Here is a 14,865-nt window from a genome sequence, read left to right as displayed (position 1 = left end):
ACCTCCCAAGGCCAACCTCTCACATCTCCTGACTGGGGCATCTGTGCTTCTCCTCTTAACATGCCCGAACCATCTCAACCTCGCCTCACGGATCTTTGCCTCCACAGGGTCCACTCTCGCCTTGTCTCGAATAACTTTATTCCTAATTCTATCCAACCTAGTATGCCCACACATCCATCTCAACATTCTCATTTGTGCTACTTTCATCTGCTGGACATGGGAGTTTTTGACTGGCCAACACTCTGCGCCATACAACATAGTCGGTCTAACCACTACCTTGTAGAACTTACCCTTAAGTTTCAACGGCACACTCTTATCACACAAGACACCGGAAGCGAGCCTCCACTTCATCCACCCTGCTCCAATACGGTGTGTGACATCCTCATCTATCTCCCCATCCTTCTGAATTATAGACCCCAGATATTTGAAACTCTCTCCTGGGAATGACTTGCGTATTGAGCCTCACATCCCCGTCCGCCTCCTGGGTAACACCGTTGAACTTGCACTCCAAGTATTCTGTCTTGGCCCTGCTCAACTTGAAACCCTTAGACTCCAGAGTATGTCTCCGGACCTCCAGCCTCTCATTAACGCCACCCAGCGTCTCCTCAATTAGACAATAGAGAATGTATTTTTGTGATTGTAACTAGAGGGATGTTATTGTAGTTTACCCTATTGTTTTCATTCCACTAACATTATCCCTATCTGGTACATAAAGATTTTTATACCAAACATGTATTTTTTTTAAAATAATGCTATTAGACAAAAATGCAGATTGCTTTGACCAAGCATGTAGAATTTAATGTGGAGATTACCAAAACCTATATACCAGATAAGGATAATTATTTTTTTTATTTGGTACCGTCCACTACCCCAAAACTCCCTACCTAGAAGTCCAACAGTTGCATGTGACTCGAACCCCAAACCTTATGGTTGGATATGGGTCTTTACCATTAGGCTATCCCTCCCCCGTATGCCAAAGAAGGAATTTCCAATTCTCAAGTCTTGACCTACATAGCAAACAGTCGACACAACAGAGCAGCAAAATCAACAACTTGCCGCTAATTGCCTAGAGAGCTGAAAACAGACTATCCATATCTACCAAATTATTTTTTGAACAGGCCATATTTAGCAAATTATTGAACAACATATCATTAACTTTCTCTTGTGTAATCTCACCAGTATAGCAGCTTGTCTCTCTCGAGCTTTAGCCTTACGCTTATCACTGTCTGAAAATGATCTGAAGCTATTAGTATCATCACTTGGAAAGGATCGAGATAATTGATTGACCACTTCCGGAGCAAGGTCTTGCAGTTTGTCCATGCATTCGGGTTGTAGTTCAGCAAATTTCTTCAGGAGACTTTCAATCAAAGATGACAGATTAAACATTCCAGCTTCCACAAAGTCGTTTCCTTTCTTATGTTTCCTCATTAAGAAAACGAGTAGAGACAGCAAGCTCTGTTCACCAAATCTACCCACTGATATTTCTTCACAAGCTAGTGCTAAAATAGGAACAACATCACCCTCACAGCAAGAATGTTCACCAGATTCCCTATGTGCATAACAAATATCCAATGCTAGTGATAGCAAATGCAGTGATGTTAACAGAACACCATCTGGAGCACGTGAAGCATTTGATTTATCAGAAAAAGCAGCATAAGATACAACTGTGCGGATAATTTGGAGGATCGTCCTACAGGTAGCTACTTCAGCTATTCGACTAAGAGGTTGATAAATCATGCTCCATCCTGGAAGCTGAGTGGTCAATGCTGATGCATTACAGAAACGCATATATCTTTCTTCGGCTACTTGCAAGTCCCTTGAATTCCAACGAGGATGGTACAGATCCAGTTCCTTCCAATAGGGTAACCGCAGTTTGTACATACCCTGTGATAGATAAGGAATTAGTGGACATCACAGGATAACAAAATGATCAGATTGATTTCCTTTGGAAATGTACAAGGATTAAAGAATAAACAAAATGTTAGGCATAAACCTGATTCATGCCAGAGGGATTTGAATACATTGCTATTCTGTCCAAAACTTCCTGAAATTTATCAATCTTGGAGAGATCACGAGGAAGAGACTTCACCAACTGACTATGAGTGGCATCACCAATTGATAGTCTATACACCAACTCTCTTTGCAAACACCCACTCGAGGTTAGCCCACAAAACCGTCGCTCTTTCACTATTTGAATAATTAGAGTAAGCATCTCTTGAACTAAAGCCGGTTCATACCTAAAAAGAATGGCAAATGGTATTAGATAGAGCAAGTATTAGATGCATGGAAAAAGTACTTGTGAGATCCCAAAGCATCACACGTTATCAATACAGAACATATACAACAAGATACACTATCAAGCAAAAACATACAGTGCAGATCTCATGTGAATCAAATATTCAAGTCTAGTTAACCATAAGAATATTAGCCAATCTATGTCCAGCAATAGCCTCAATGAAGGGACCATCAATCAGCTCAAAGAGTATATAGCAACTAAGAACCCCTATACAAACTCAAACTCCAGTTCTTCTCTAATAAGCAACCAAAAATCCTGCAGCAAACGATCTTAAAAGGGGTTTCTTTTTCTGATTGACTCGTCAAAGTCAAGTGAATGCAAGGATGACACTATTCATAGATGTCAGACACATCCCTATACATTTGTTTCCCGACATGTATAATGATCACTATAGGCATTATTTTTAGAAACCTTTGTAAAGTACTCACAGTGAAAGAGTTGAGTAGGTTCAACTATAAAATAGCATATGGGGTACCTTACCACCCCCACCCCCCAGTGAAAGAGTATATAGCATACAGTTAAGATGTATTAATTAAAGAAAAGAGTGCTATATATTTAATCCGCTGAAGCAAACACATAGTGGATGTAAAATGGAAGTCGTCTAGGAAAGAAAAGGAAATGTGAGACATACTCACTAGGGCGTTCAAGATTGAAGGATAGGTAATTTGATAGCTCAAAACGTGCTAAGATTCTATTAATAAATAGATCAGCAGGGGCTAGTGCAGCACAGCATTGAAGCAGAAAGAGGTCAAGTTCCAGACCCTGCTCAGACCTACACAAAAAGTTCAGAAGAAGAATGGTTAAATACTATCTGAGGAATCTTTAAAGATTAAATCTCATATATATTAGCATAACAAAAGAAATTCCTTATTCTACATTGTAGGGCCATGTATAAAGATTGCATATTGAACCATTTACGTACCAGCGAACAGAGCGATACCACTCACAGGATAATATGGCCGCATCACCATTCTTACGCCACATTCCAGCATGAACCTGAGCACAAAACACCCTAATCCGAAGAGTGTGTTCCATAATGAAGGCAGAAAACCCATGTGGGTGGTAGCCTCCCAGAATATGTCCAAAAAAGTCACAAGGGATAGAAGATGACAAATTAGCAGAAATAGAACCTGGTTGTGCAGTCTCCCCATAACATTTTCCTAGTGCCTTCAGTAAAACCATCGAAAGTAATCGGTGCAATGGAATGTGAACAGATATATCCTGCAAACTAACTTTATATACTATATCAGGCCAATCAGACAAACTCAGCAACCGGAGAGCTTCTAATTCAGATGCATGATCTCCTTCCAGCATACTGGCATCATGACCACCAAGGCAAGCTGCTTCTCGGCCGGAACTTTGGCCAGAATCCAAGGTAGTGCCACCATTCCGGGAAGGATAAGAATATTCTTTATTAGAACCTTCAGCAGAAGTCGAGAGTCTAACGCCATTTGAAGGAGGATTCTGTGACTTAAGGATTTCTCTGCCTCTTCTAAATTTTGAAAGTGTCTTTTTAAACACAGAGAAATTATTGCCAGGAATAGAACTTGTTTTTGGACATAATATCTGAAGGAGAGGCCCCAAAGAGTTATCGACTACCAGCCAATTTTCAATGGCCTTTATGCACTCGAATATTAAACATAAAACAGATGATGATACAGGAAAACTATCAGATTTTACTTCAAGAGCCCTGGATGCATGTTCTAGTGGACTCCTTCCAGTCATACTGCATACAGAACTTTCCTGTGATAGCCTTCCCACTTTTGCATGTCTTTGGCTATCTTGGTCCTCAAAATCTTCTGTGTGTGTATTGGAGAAAGTATCATCAGCATCTTCTGCACTACTCATAGAGAAAGCACCACCCGCCAAAAGAGAATGAATATTTGCAATAGAATGACCCAAAACAAAAGGCAAATGCATATTCTCATCCTCTTCTTCTACATGAACACCAGTTTCTCTTTTTTGTGGGTTCATTCCTTGCACAAAAGCCAGTAGTTTCATCCATGTTCTCAATATATCTCTTCGATCACTAGTCACATATCTGGGTACAGCAGAATGGCTCATAACAAATCGGATATCTTCAACCACACGGAGAGTAGTTTCATACAAATTTGCCCATTTCATGACCTGAATAACCAAGCAACCTCAGCAAACCAACGGATGGCAATACAGAAATATGGTAATACAGCTAATAGTAAAAGTGAACTGACAATATCATAAAACCTAGGCAAAACGAGCAGAAAATCAAACAAGACTAGGTATGGCATCACTTAACAGAACTGTAAAAAGAAAGAAAAGGAAAAGAAAACAATCTAGTTCTGCATTTGCAAAGAGCCTAAGGTCCACCAGAAATAAAACTCATATTGAGTGTTCATATATTTCAGATGACATCCTTGTTTGAACGGTGGAAAGTAAGCCCAAGAAAAGAGCACAATTTTTTCGAACACCTTTGTCAAGCATGAACATTTCTCCTTCATTGTTTCTTTTAAATGGATAATGAAGCCACATACCAACCACCGTCAATTAACTTTCAGATAAACTACATCCAGGCTCAGTGTTTAGAAAAGCGATCGCTTCGTCGCTTTAAGCGCGAAGCGACGCGACGCGACCCAGTGTCGCTTCTAGCTGCCTGAGGCGACTCGACCGAGGGAAGCGCACGCTTCAATGTAGGAAGCGACGAAGCGAGGAAAGCGAAGAAGCGATCGCTTCTGTTAAAAAAGCGCAAAGGGCCCTTTTAAAAAAAAAAAACTTTGGGTCTGTTTTTTTATTATACAAAACAGACCCTAAATCGACAAAAACTGACCATTTCTTCTTCTTTCTTCTTCGATCGACGTCGACCAAAGCTAGGGTTCAACTTCATCGACATTGCTGACCAGTCCAGGAAATTTTCTTCTTCTCCTTTCTTCTTCTCTTTTATTTCTTTCTTCTTTATTTCTTCTTCTTGTTCCCGTCCAGATTCTGCTTTTTCTTTCTTTCTTTTTCCTTCTTTCTTCCTTCTTCTTCTTCTTCGTTTATCTCTGACAATCCAGTTTGCACACTGTTGACTGTTCAGACTTCAGCGTCTTCTTCTTCTTCCTTTTATCTCTAACCCGTCCAGATTCTGTTTTTCCCCCTTTTATTCTTCTTATTTATTAATTTTAATATGTATTTTAGTTTATAAAATTAATTATTATTTATATATGTTATATTTTTCAGTTTATTTGATTTTTTTAATGTATATTTCAGTATATAAAATTAATTATTATTTATATATGTTATATTTTTCAGTTTATTTGATTTTTTAATGTATATTTCAGTATATAAAATTAATTATTATATATATGTTATATTTTCAGTTTATTTGATTAATTTTATATGTATTTCATTTTAGAAAATTAATTATTATATATATATGTTATATTTTAGTTTATTTGATTTTTTAATGTATATTTCAGTATATAAAATTATTATTATTTATATATGTTATATTTTTCAGTTTATTTGATTTTTTTAATGTATATTTCAGTATATGTTATATTTTAGTTTATTTGATTTTGTTAATGTATATTTTAGTATATAAAATTAATTATTATATATATATGTTATATATATATATATAACATTTTGATGTTATATATCTGCGTAAGCAAGGAGAAGACGCATTGGTGGTTGGATCACCATTGAAAATTTTATAACACCATTGAAAATTTTATATAACATCAAAACTCTGTTGGTGGTTGGATCAACCTTTCCACTGACCACATCAAAATGTTCACCTTGTTTCAGAACACCATTGAAAAGATTGGCCCAAGCAAAATTGTTCAAGTGGTCACTGATAATGCGAGTAAAAATGTGAAAGCGGGTGGCATAGTGGAAGGAGCGTACAAGAATGTCTATTGGACTCCATGTGCGGCTCATTGTATCGACTTAATATTCAGAGACATTTTCAAGGAAAAACCCTTCTCTACAGTTTTTGGCCAGGGCGTTAGGGTACATTCTTATATTTCTCAGCGGCCCTTGTTATTGAATATGATGAGAAGATTCACCAGACAAAATAATTTGGTGAAACCGGGCAAGACAAGGTTCGCCACTGCTTTCTTGACTTTGCATAGTATCCACTTGCAAAAATCCAATTTGAGAAAGTTGTTCACTTCAGAGGAATGGAGCAAGAGGAAATTTGCAAAGGAAAGTGCGGGGAAAGATGATGCACGCATTATTCTTTCTTATTCTTTTTGGAATAATGTCCTTCATGCTCTTAAAATTGGTGGCCCTTTGGTTAAAGTACTCTGTTTGGTGGATGGGAAGCAAAAACCATCAATGGGCTACCTCTGTGAAGCTATGGATAGGGCCAAGGAGGCTATTCAAGCATCATTCACTGATGAGCAGAAATATGCAAAGGTCTTTCAGATCATTGATGCAAGATGGAGTGAGTAACTTCATAGACCTTTGCATGTAGCTGGACTTATTCTGAACCCGTCACTCTTTTATGATCAGCATGAGAATAATTCATTGGCTTGAGAAGTGTGGACAGGATTCCATGAGGTTGTTATCAAGTTGAACCCAGATGAAGACTTGCAAGAAAAGATAGTAGATCAACTTGCTATTTACAAGGCAGCTGAGGGACTTTTTAAGCTCCGACTTGCTATTAAACAAAGAAAGACAAAGTCGCCAGGTGACCAAGTGCTTCTATATTTTATAGCTCTAACTTTAATGTATTTTTTATACTTATTAACTCTTGAATATTTTTTTTCAATTCTATAGTTGAGTGGTGGGACCAATATGGTGTAGAGACTCCGGATTTACAGACTTTCGCCATCAGAGTTCTAAGTTTAACCTGTAGCTCATCCGGATGTGAAAGGAACTGGAGCGTTTTTGAACACGTGAGAAATAAAAAGAATTATTTCGTGTTTTGAGATAAAGTAAATTATATCTCAATTGTCCCAACTCCTACTAATTAGTGAGACATCTTGTTTGTAGATTCATACAAAGAAGAGGAATCGACTAACCTTGAAGCACCTCCATAATCTTATGTTCATAAAATATAATAGAGCATTGAGGCGTCGCTACAACCACCGCAATCTAATTGATCCAATTCTTTTGGACAATATTGATGAGGCTAATGAGTGGCTAACCGGAGTCCCCGAAAATTGTGAAGATGAAGAAGTATTTGAAGGCGACTCTAATTTCACTTGGGGTGATGTTGCGGTTGCTAGTGGAGTTGGGGAGAATCCTTATGGTTTAAGGGGGGAATACTTCAAGTGCAAGCTCGATTAGGAAGGGAAAAAGTGTGGCTACTACAAGTCGATCCCTATCCCTAATTGATGAAGATGAAAGTGATCATGAAGAGGAAGAGGAGGGGGAAGAAGAAGATGACGAGCAATATGAAGATAATAGAGGAATTCAAGATTTTGACAATCTTAAAGAAGAACAAGAAGAGTAGAAGAATAAGATGTTGATTCTAGTAATTTAGTAGCTTTGATTTTGCTTGTCCTATGGTTTGTGGAGGATTTGGTGGTACATAGTACCTACTTTTAAGTTTTTAAATTGAACTTTTTGATTATTTATAACTTTATGTTGTGTCTTTGCAAGGTTTACATTATGTTTTTTAAGAATTGCGCTTCACTTTAATAAAACGTGCGCTTCGCTTTTGAAGCGAGGCGAGCCCTTGTCGCTTTTTTGCGCTTCTCGCTCTTAAAAACATTGTCCAGGCTCCAGCGCAATTTATGCTCAGATGACCTGCTAAAGACAGCCATCAACGGAGACACATTTACTCCACTACAGAGGAGAAAAGAACCAAGAGGGAAGCACTTGGAAATTCCTCTTAATAAGTGTTTCCCTTTGATAAGTGTTTCCCTTATCAAAAAAAACTCGGTCAAGGTGTACAGCAGAAACCCCAATGGTGAATAATCTGACAAAGGTGTTCGTCAGAAAATTCATTAAACAATGAATTGCCAACTAAACTATGACTATACATAATTATTCACACTCAAAAACACAGCATTAATGGCTGCATTAAAGAGCATTTGACCTTGGGAAAAATATAATGACCCATGAAAAAATGATCTAGCAGTTCATATGTTTAAATACTAGCAGATATTGCTTTTTTTGCCTTGTGTCGTCGAAACAGAGAAGAAATTTCGCAGCCAACAGTGTCACTATTGGTTGATAAAGTTAGAATGAAGATCATGGGAGATCTTATCTCAAATCCCTTAAAAAAAAGGTACGTACTAACTGAGAGTGGAATCTATCCTGAGTATCAAGTAGCGCTTGATTGAGGGATGAACCCCGAATCCGTACTTTCCGGTACTATGCCTACTCCCCTTTCCTCTTCAAGTGGGTTGAACTCTTTCTAAGGCAAAAGGCAAAGTGTGTGCCACGAGTGCTCTGTCTTCGAAAAGGCAGAATGTTGTTATAGAATCCGCTATTTTAGGAATAGAATAAGCTTTGTGTCCTAACCAGATGTTGTGGGGCGATAAGGGGTGCTTTATCTAAACTAGGCAAGAGAACTTGGCGCTAGGTGATTTCTTCCATATGCCTAAGCTTTGGTAGCAAAGTTACTCCGAAGTCGATATTCCTTGTATTGGTAACTATTACATGCTAAAAGTATATAAAAGATATAGAAGGCAAAATATGACGAAATTAATTAAATAAATAAAGGACCCTCTACGTTATTAATTATGGTTGTGTCTATTATACTTCTCTTAACTCGTAAGGTATTTCTTTAAGTAAGATAGTAGTGGATAAAGTTCAATGCATTAAACAAAAAGGAACCCTCTATATAAAGAAAGAATCCTAATTAACCAGCATCGAGGACTGGTGGGAGTATGAGGTACTCAGTAGCATAATCGAGTTATGCAAGTTGATCCAACCACCAACGGAGGAAAAAAGCAAAGCAAAGAAATTTATTTTTGAACGTTGTCAACTAATACACACGAGATTCAAAACCAAACGGCCATTCAAGGCTATTCTATTCAAATAAGATGAGAACAGATTCTAGTGCAGGAGTTAATGGCCTTCATTTCACGCATTTGTCTACATATAGCAGAAACTAAAACAATTTTATGTATTCTGATTCCGACTTATTAAAACAGTTATGTTGTATGACTTCATTTCAACTCCTATATTCGAAGTAATTTATAGCTTAATCTATCCATGCATAGGAAAAGTTAGAGCATTTACGAGGTGATATCCAAAGAAGTCTACACCTAATATACAAAATTTTGCAGAGGAACCATACATACATCTCCATCCAAGAACAGAGAAGAACCTATTTAGTAACATAAGCGAAAGGGCAGCTTAGTGCACCAGGATCCTGTTATGAGCGGGTCCAAGGAAAGATTGGACCATATTGGATCTATTATACGCAGCCTTCTTGCATTTTTATAGGAGGCTCTTTCCACGGCTTGAACCATAACCTTCTGGTCAACGGCAGCAATTCTTACTATTATCCAAAGGTTCCCCGTCTTAGTAACATAAGCTACACAAGGAGATTTTTACACATATCTAAACGGAGAAGGAAAGAGGATTCAAAAAAATCTTTTAACAAGTATATAAATATGTTTGTTAACGGGGAAAAAAACAAGTATATAAATATGCTTATATCAGAACTTTAGATTTCGCACAATAATAACAATGATCCTTAATGTAATATAATTATCCAAATCATGCTTATTGATAAATTGAAAGCAAAGAGCATTACCTGCAATTTACCATCTTCTCCAGCGCAAGACACAAGTATGTCCCCTAAACATCCCAACAGCATGGACAAAAGATTCATTTCCTTCACAAGGCGTGGGGTCAAAGTAGGCACCGTAAATATCTGCACGGAGAATGTTGATAGTAGAGGATATTTGTTGAAAACTGTATCATTACATTCCCTTATTGCCTCATTCACAACAGTTGGGTAATAGCTCATAAATACTTTTGCAAATTCAAATTTAAATTGAGGTTCACCCAACAATTTCAATAGCAATTCATGAATCTTCTTGACATTTTCTTCAGTGACCATGAACCTCTCTGCCCTCACCAGAATATCTAGTAACCCTGCTGAAGAAGATACTCTCCTAGAGATAAAACTAAGCAAACTTTCACTATGCTTACAGAACTTCAATAGCATCTCCACCACTGCAGATGTCAACTCATCTGTAACCGTTTTGAGCTCAGTAGTATGATCATTTTCTCTTGGGTTTTGCTCGGAGATGCTTTCTGGAAATAGGAGCCTATTTCTCCAAGAAGACAGTAATAAATCAAGTACAGGCCCCAATGAGTTTGCAAACTCCTCTGGAAGAGGTTGTATCTGCTCAGCACCTTTATGCTTGGAACAGAACCCTTCACGTTTCCAAGCAGTAACATCTCCACAATCGCAGCAACCCCCACCTGTATAAATGATAGAGTAATCGTGGTCCTTGTGGTTCCCATTCTGGAAACATGGAACACAAATTGCACATGTTGGATCATGCTCACATGTACGGCAACGATATGCAATGTCATTGTTACCCCAAACGGCCCCACAAACACCACGCTGACCAGTGTCTGCCAGTTGCTCCAGCGCGCTACTTGGTTCACCGTCAAACATCAACCACTGTAACCAATTCATACTTTCTCCGAATAAATCTTTAACATTAACGCTTGAGCTGCCCGTGGATTTTGGAGACTCTATTTGTTGTTCTGTAATAACCTCCATTGCCTCCTCATTAGTAGGCAAAAGTGCAGAGATCAACTCTCCAATTTGAGACTTATTACTCTTCACATAAGCAACTAAACCAGGCTCTAGTTGTTCCAAATTCTCTGCAGGAACTCCAAGACTGTCAAGCCTCTGACAAGAGAACAGGGGGTTAGATGCTAAGATCCATTTGAAAGAACCAATTCCCACTTCTTAAACCAAGAACAAATAGGGAATAGATAAAAATAACAACAAGAGATCAAATCTGTTTTTCTTTTCTGATTCTCACAGTTCACTTATCCCATTTATAGTCATTCCTCCACACCATACAAAAATATCTAGAAATGGCAGAATTTACTATCAAAGATCAGGGTAAATGCGACATACCCAGCATTGTTTATGATTTTCCTTTTAATCTCGACAGTTAAAACATATAATAACTAGTCAACTGGGGTTAATAAAGTAGCACCAACTAGAACCAACTACCCCCCCCCCCCAATAAACAAAGGAAGAAAGGAAAACAATAATTGATCGAAGGGATATTCTGCACAGTTCTGAGAATGGGAAGAGGGCGAGCATAGTTCTGAACCATAAAAATGACAAAAGCCATAAGGAAGCATTTGAGTTGTCCCAACACTAGTGCTTCAAGAGCCAGATTTCAAGAGATACACAACACATATCCAAACTATTTTTCCTAAATATATCATCTAATAAGAACAAAGAACTATTGGAATGAAATGAGAATAGAGCGGAACAAATATAGAGGATTCATACAACCGAACCCAGCTAGTTTGGGATTGTGGCGTAGTTTCTCGATTGATCGATATCATCTAACAAGAAGGCAGCAGATATTATGAGAGCAACAAGTACCTTTTTTATTATAAGTATTAAGAGACCAACAAGTACCATCGCAATAAAAACATGTAGGCCATCATTGCATCTCTTGGTGAATGAATTTTCAATACATGAAAGCATATAAGAGAAAAGAGAGTGAAGACAGCTGCAAATTCTGTAACTGTGTCTATGTTCCTTTTCCTCTAAACTTAGAATCCTCCTTGGTGCAACCTGAAAAGGACCGTCTCTAAGCAAAGGTACTCTTCTGCCTTTTTGCCTCTGACCACTACTGACCTCGTTACAAGGTGATCCATTTATGACTTCAATAATTTCGAACATTAAAAAATCAGTTCTAAGCCTTACCATATCACCATTTACATAACACCTTAAATAGTGATAATGGAGTCATGCATTCACTTTACCAACCAAAATCTTTCTTCTATATCTATCTTCAAATCATCAAATAACGGATATGCTTCTCCCATTTTCACCTGCAGATCCTTACTTTAATTGTCTTACCACTCACCAATCACCATTATGAAAACTCCACCGCCCATTGATGAGTCTGATTCATTTGTCCAACAACATAAGCTCCTCCTCCTAAACCAACTTCCGATCTAATAACTAGTCAAACGTCAAGGCCCCTTATAACAGAACTACTCGTACATCAAACAATTTAAATCTCCATATAGCCTCAAAAGCACGCAGACTCTTCGAATAATCCCCTGAGTTAACACTCTCCTTTTTAGCTACCTAAAATCCTGCCTCCGTGTAGCCATCCTTCAATTTCCAAAGTAAAAGACTACCTTACATTCTCAATCATAGGATTAATAGTAAATCAGCTTCAGCCAAAAAGTTCCATTTGTTATGGCCAATTACACGAGAGTGATTATCTTCTCATCCAACACCAGTTTTTGGATCTTCTATTGAACAACTTAAGAATAGGATTTAAGAAAAACTGCTCCTACTTTAGATAGGGTCCTCTCAGTAGACCATGATATTGCACGGTCTGTTCCCAGGGGCGGATGTAAAGTAGCTTTTCCCCAAATCCTAAATATGTGTAAAGATTTTCACTAGATATGAACAAATATTAAATTTTGAACCCGGTAACTAGCACTTGAGGTTGTTGTCTTAGAATCTCAAACTCATAAAGTTCAAATTGCGGATTCGTCTTTGTCTGTTTTGCTTCTTGCAGATAAATAAGCAGGTGCAAAATCTAAGTAACATATAACCTCAATGCAAATGTTTAAAAAATATTCGCACATTTGGTCAGCTGACATGTCAATTTACTGAGAACTATGAAAAAGGTCCATTAGAATGTTTTGCTCCCCCCCCCCCCCCCCCCCCCGCGTCATTGTCTTGCTGCAGAGCTTAATTCGAATTAAACGAGAAAACAAAAAAACAGAACAAATATAGAATCAAAAAATGAATCTTGTAAATTATAATAGCCTCAAACACAACCAATATATGATTACCTGAAGAATACGGTCCCGAAAAGTGAACGTATTTGACTCGGGCGATGAGTCAATCTCCATTCGGAACATTGACCTAATCCAATCGGTGCAATTACAATTCACAATTCCACAATTTCTACTCCCCAGGGCTAAACACTAGTGTCAGTTTATACTTTATATAGTCTGTACTATCAAATATATTGAAACCCTAGCTGAATATAGAGCATCAGATCCTTAAATTAGAGTTCAAGCACTGAATTTTGATTGGGAAAATTGGAAAATTTTAATAACAGTGTCATAGCTCTGGAACGATCTGTAATCTTTTCCTTTTTGTTTTTGGATAAAGCCTAATTGCGTATGTGCAGTACTATTTGACTTTAGCCTTTGATAATTCGTCCTAAAAAATGAAAGGCCAAAATGAAAATAAAAGACCTTTCTTAATAATAGAAATAGCAAATAGGCCAACAACTTTGCGACTTGTAACAACTACTACTCCTATGATCTTTTGCACTTGACCATGTTCCTTAAATGCGAGGCACTTTTGTTCCTGACATAAGGTTTGGTTAACGTTTCTTTGTTGTTATTATTAACCTTTAATTTTGTTAATGATTTAGAGAATTTTGTATTTCTTTTGTTATATAGTGTGATTGTGAATATGTTATATAATAAGGAATAATAGCACTTTTGCTCCTTAGTTATTAGTAACTAGTAAATTTATTTGTGCTTCGCACAGTCATAAAAATATTATTATATATTAAATATATAATTTTGTTCTGTATTTTAAATTTAATCAAGATAGAAGAGATTGAAAAAATTAATTTATATATGTGATCAATTAAATTACACCTATAAATCATTTTACTATAATTGTCTTCCTGCTAAAACATTCAAGCATCAATTTTTCTGTTCCTATTTGTATGCACATGTCAAACTCATAATCCTTTTTATGAACATGTCAAGTTCGGTAACAGATTAATTATATCGTTATAATACATGAGTTGTTATGTAATATGGATTGGTATTCGGTAATAATACAAAGATCAAATTACTACTACTTAAGTTGGTTAACACGCAATAGCAAATTTTACTCAAGCAAGTGTTAAACATTCAAGTATAATATTTTCTTTTTTGAAGTATGGGGCCAAAAGGAAAAACAAAAGTCCTTTTTTTGCCCCGAAGGAAAATAATATCCAAGCACATTATAAACTATCAAAATAGCGGGAAAGAGAATACTCTCAGGTTGAGCACAGCAAGCACAAAAGTGTGGAAGCTTGTAATTACATGTAATTTTTTTACATAATTATTTGCTATTTAAAATTCACCAACCCGACTAATACGGATTCGCAAGGCATAAGATTCATTAATGGGGGAAGAGGTCCTTATCAAGAATTTTTTTCATTTACATTGCTCGAGCTCAGAATCTCTGATTAAAATAGAGGGATCCAATTCATCTACCATAATTATTGATATATGGTTAGTTAGCAATGTCAGTGAATACATACGGGTTACTTGGCAATGGTAGAGAGTTAACATTAGATAAAAATAACACTCTCGAGAGCAGCATTGACCAAGTCATTCTACCAGAATGTCTATATTCAGTGATTTCGAACAAGTATGTAACGATCCAATCGGTCGTTTGA

The 14,865-nt window shown here is 37.1% G+C and overlaps 1 protein-coding gene across 4 annotated transcripts in view; it reads right to left on the bottom strand.

Moving 5' to 3' along the window:
- Positions 1-13,676, bottom strand: part of LOC104114511 (E3 ubiquitin-protein ligase PRT6-like) — a 31,082-nt gene extending 17,406 nt beyond the window's left edge. For 3 of the 4 annotated variants that reach the window (XM_070195071.1, XM_070195070.1, XM_070195073.1), the window contains exons 1-6: positions 13,247-13,675; positions 9,975-11,090; positions 3,219-4,423; positions 2,928-3,068; positions 1,994-2,237; positions 1,177-1,884 (exon numbers count right to left, since the gene is read on the bottom strand). In XM_070195071.1, the coding sequence (XP_070051172.1) occupies positions 1,177-1,884; positions 1,994-2,237; positions 2,928-3,068; positions 3,219-4,423; positions 9,975-11,090; positions 13,247-13,315 (3,483 nt within the window). In that variant the 5' untranslated portion in view covers positions 13,316-13,675. Of the gene's footprint in view, positions 1-1,176; positions 1,885-1,993; positions 2,238-2,927; positions 3,069-3,218; positions 4,424-9,974; positions 11,091-13,246 lie in introns of all 4 variants that reach the window. The other variant, XM_070195072.1, reaches the window with a different exon arrangement.
- Positions 13,677-14,865: the final 1,189 nt, after the last annotated feature.

Source organism: Nicotiana tomentosiformis, chromosome 2 (assembly GCF_000390325.3).
Source record: "Nicotiana tomentosiformis chromosome 2, ASM39032v3, whole genome shotgun sequence".
NCBI classification, from domain to species: domain Eukaryota; kingdom Viridiplantae; phylum Streptophyta; class Magnoliopsida; order Solanales; family Solanaceae; genus Nicotiana; species Nicotiana tomentosiformis.
Note: the sequence above shows the minus strand (reverse complement) of the source record. Positions and strands in the feature narration are given on the sequence as shown.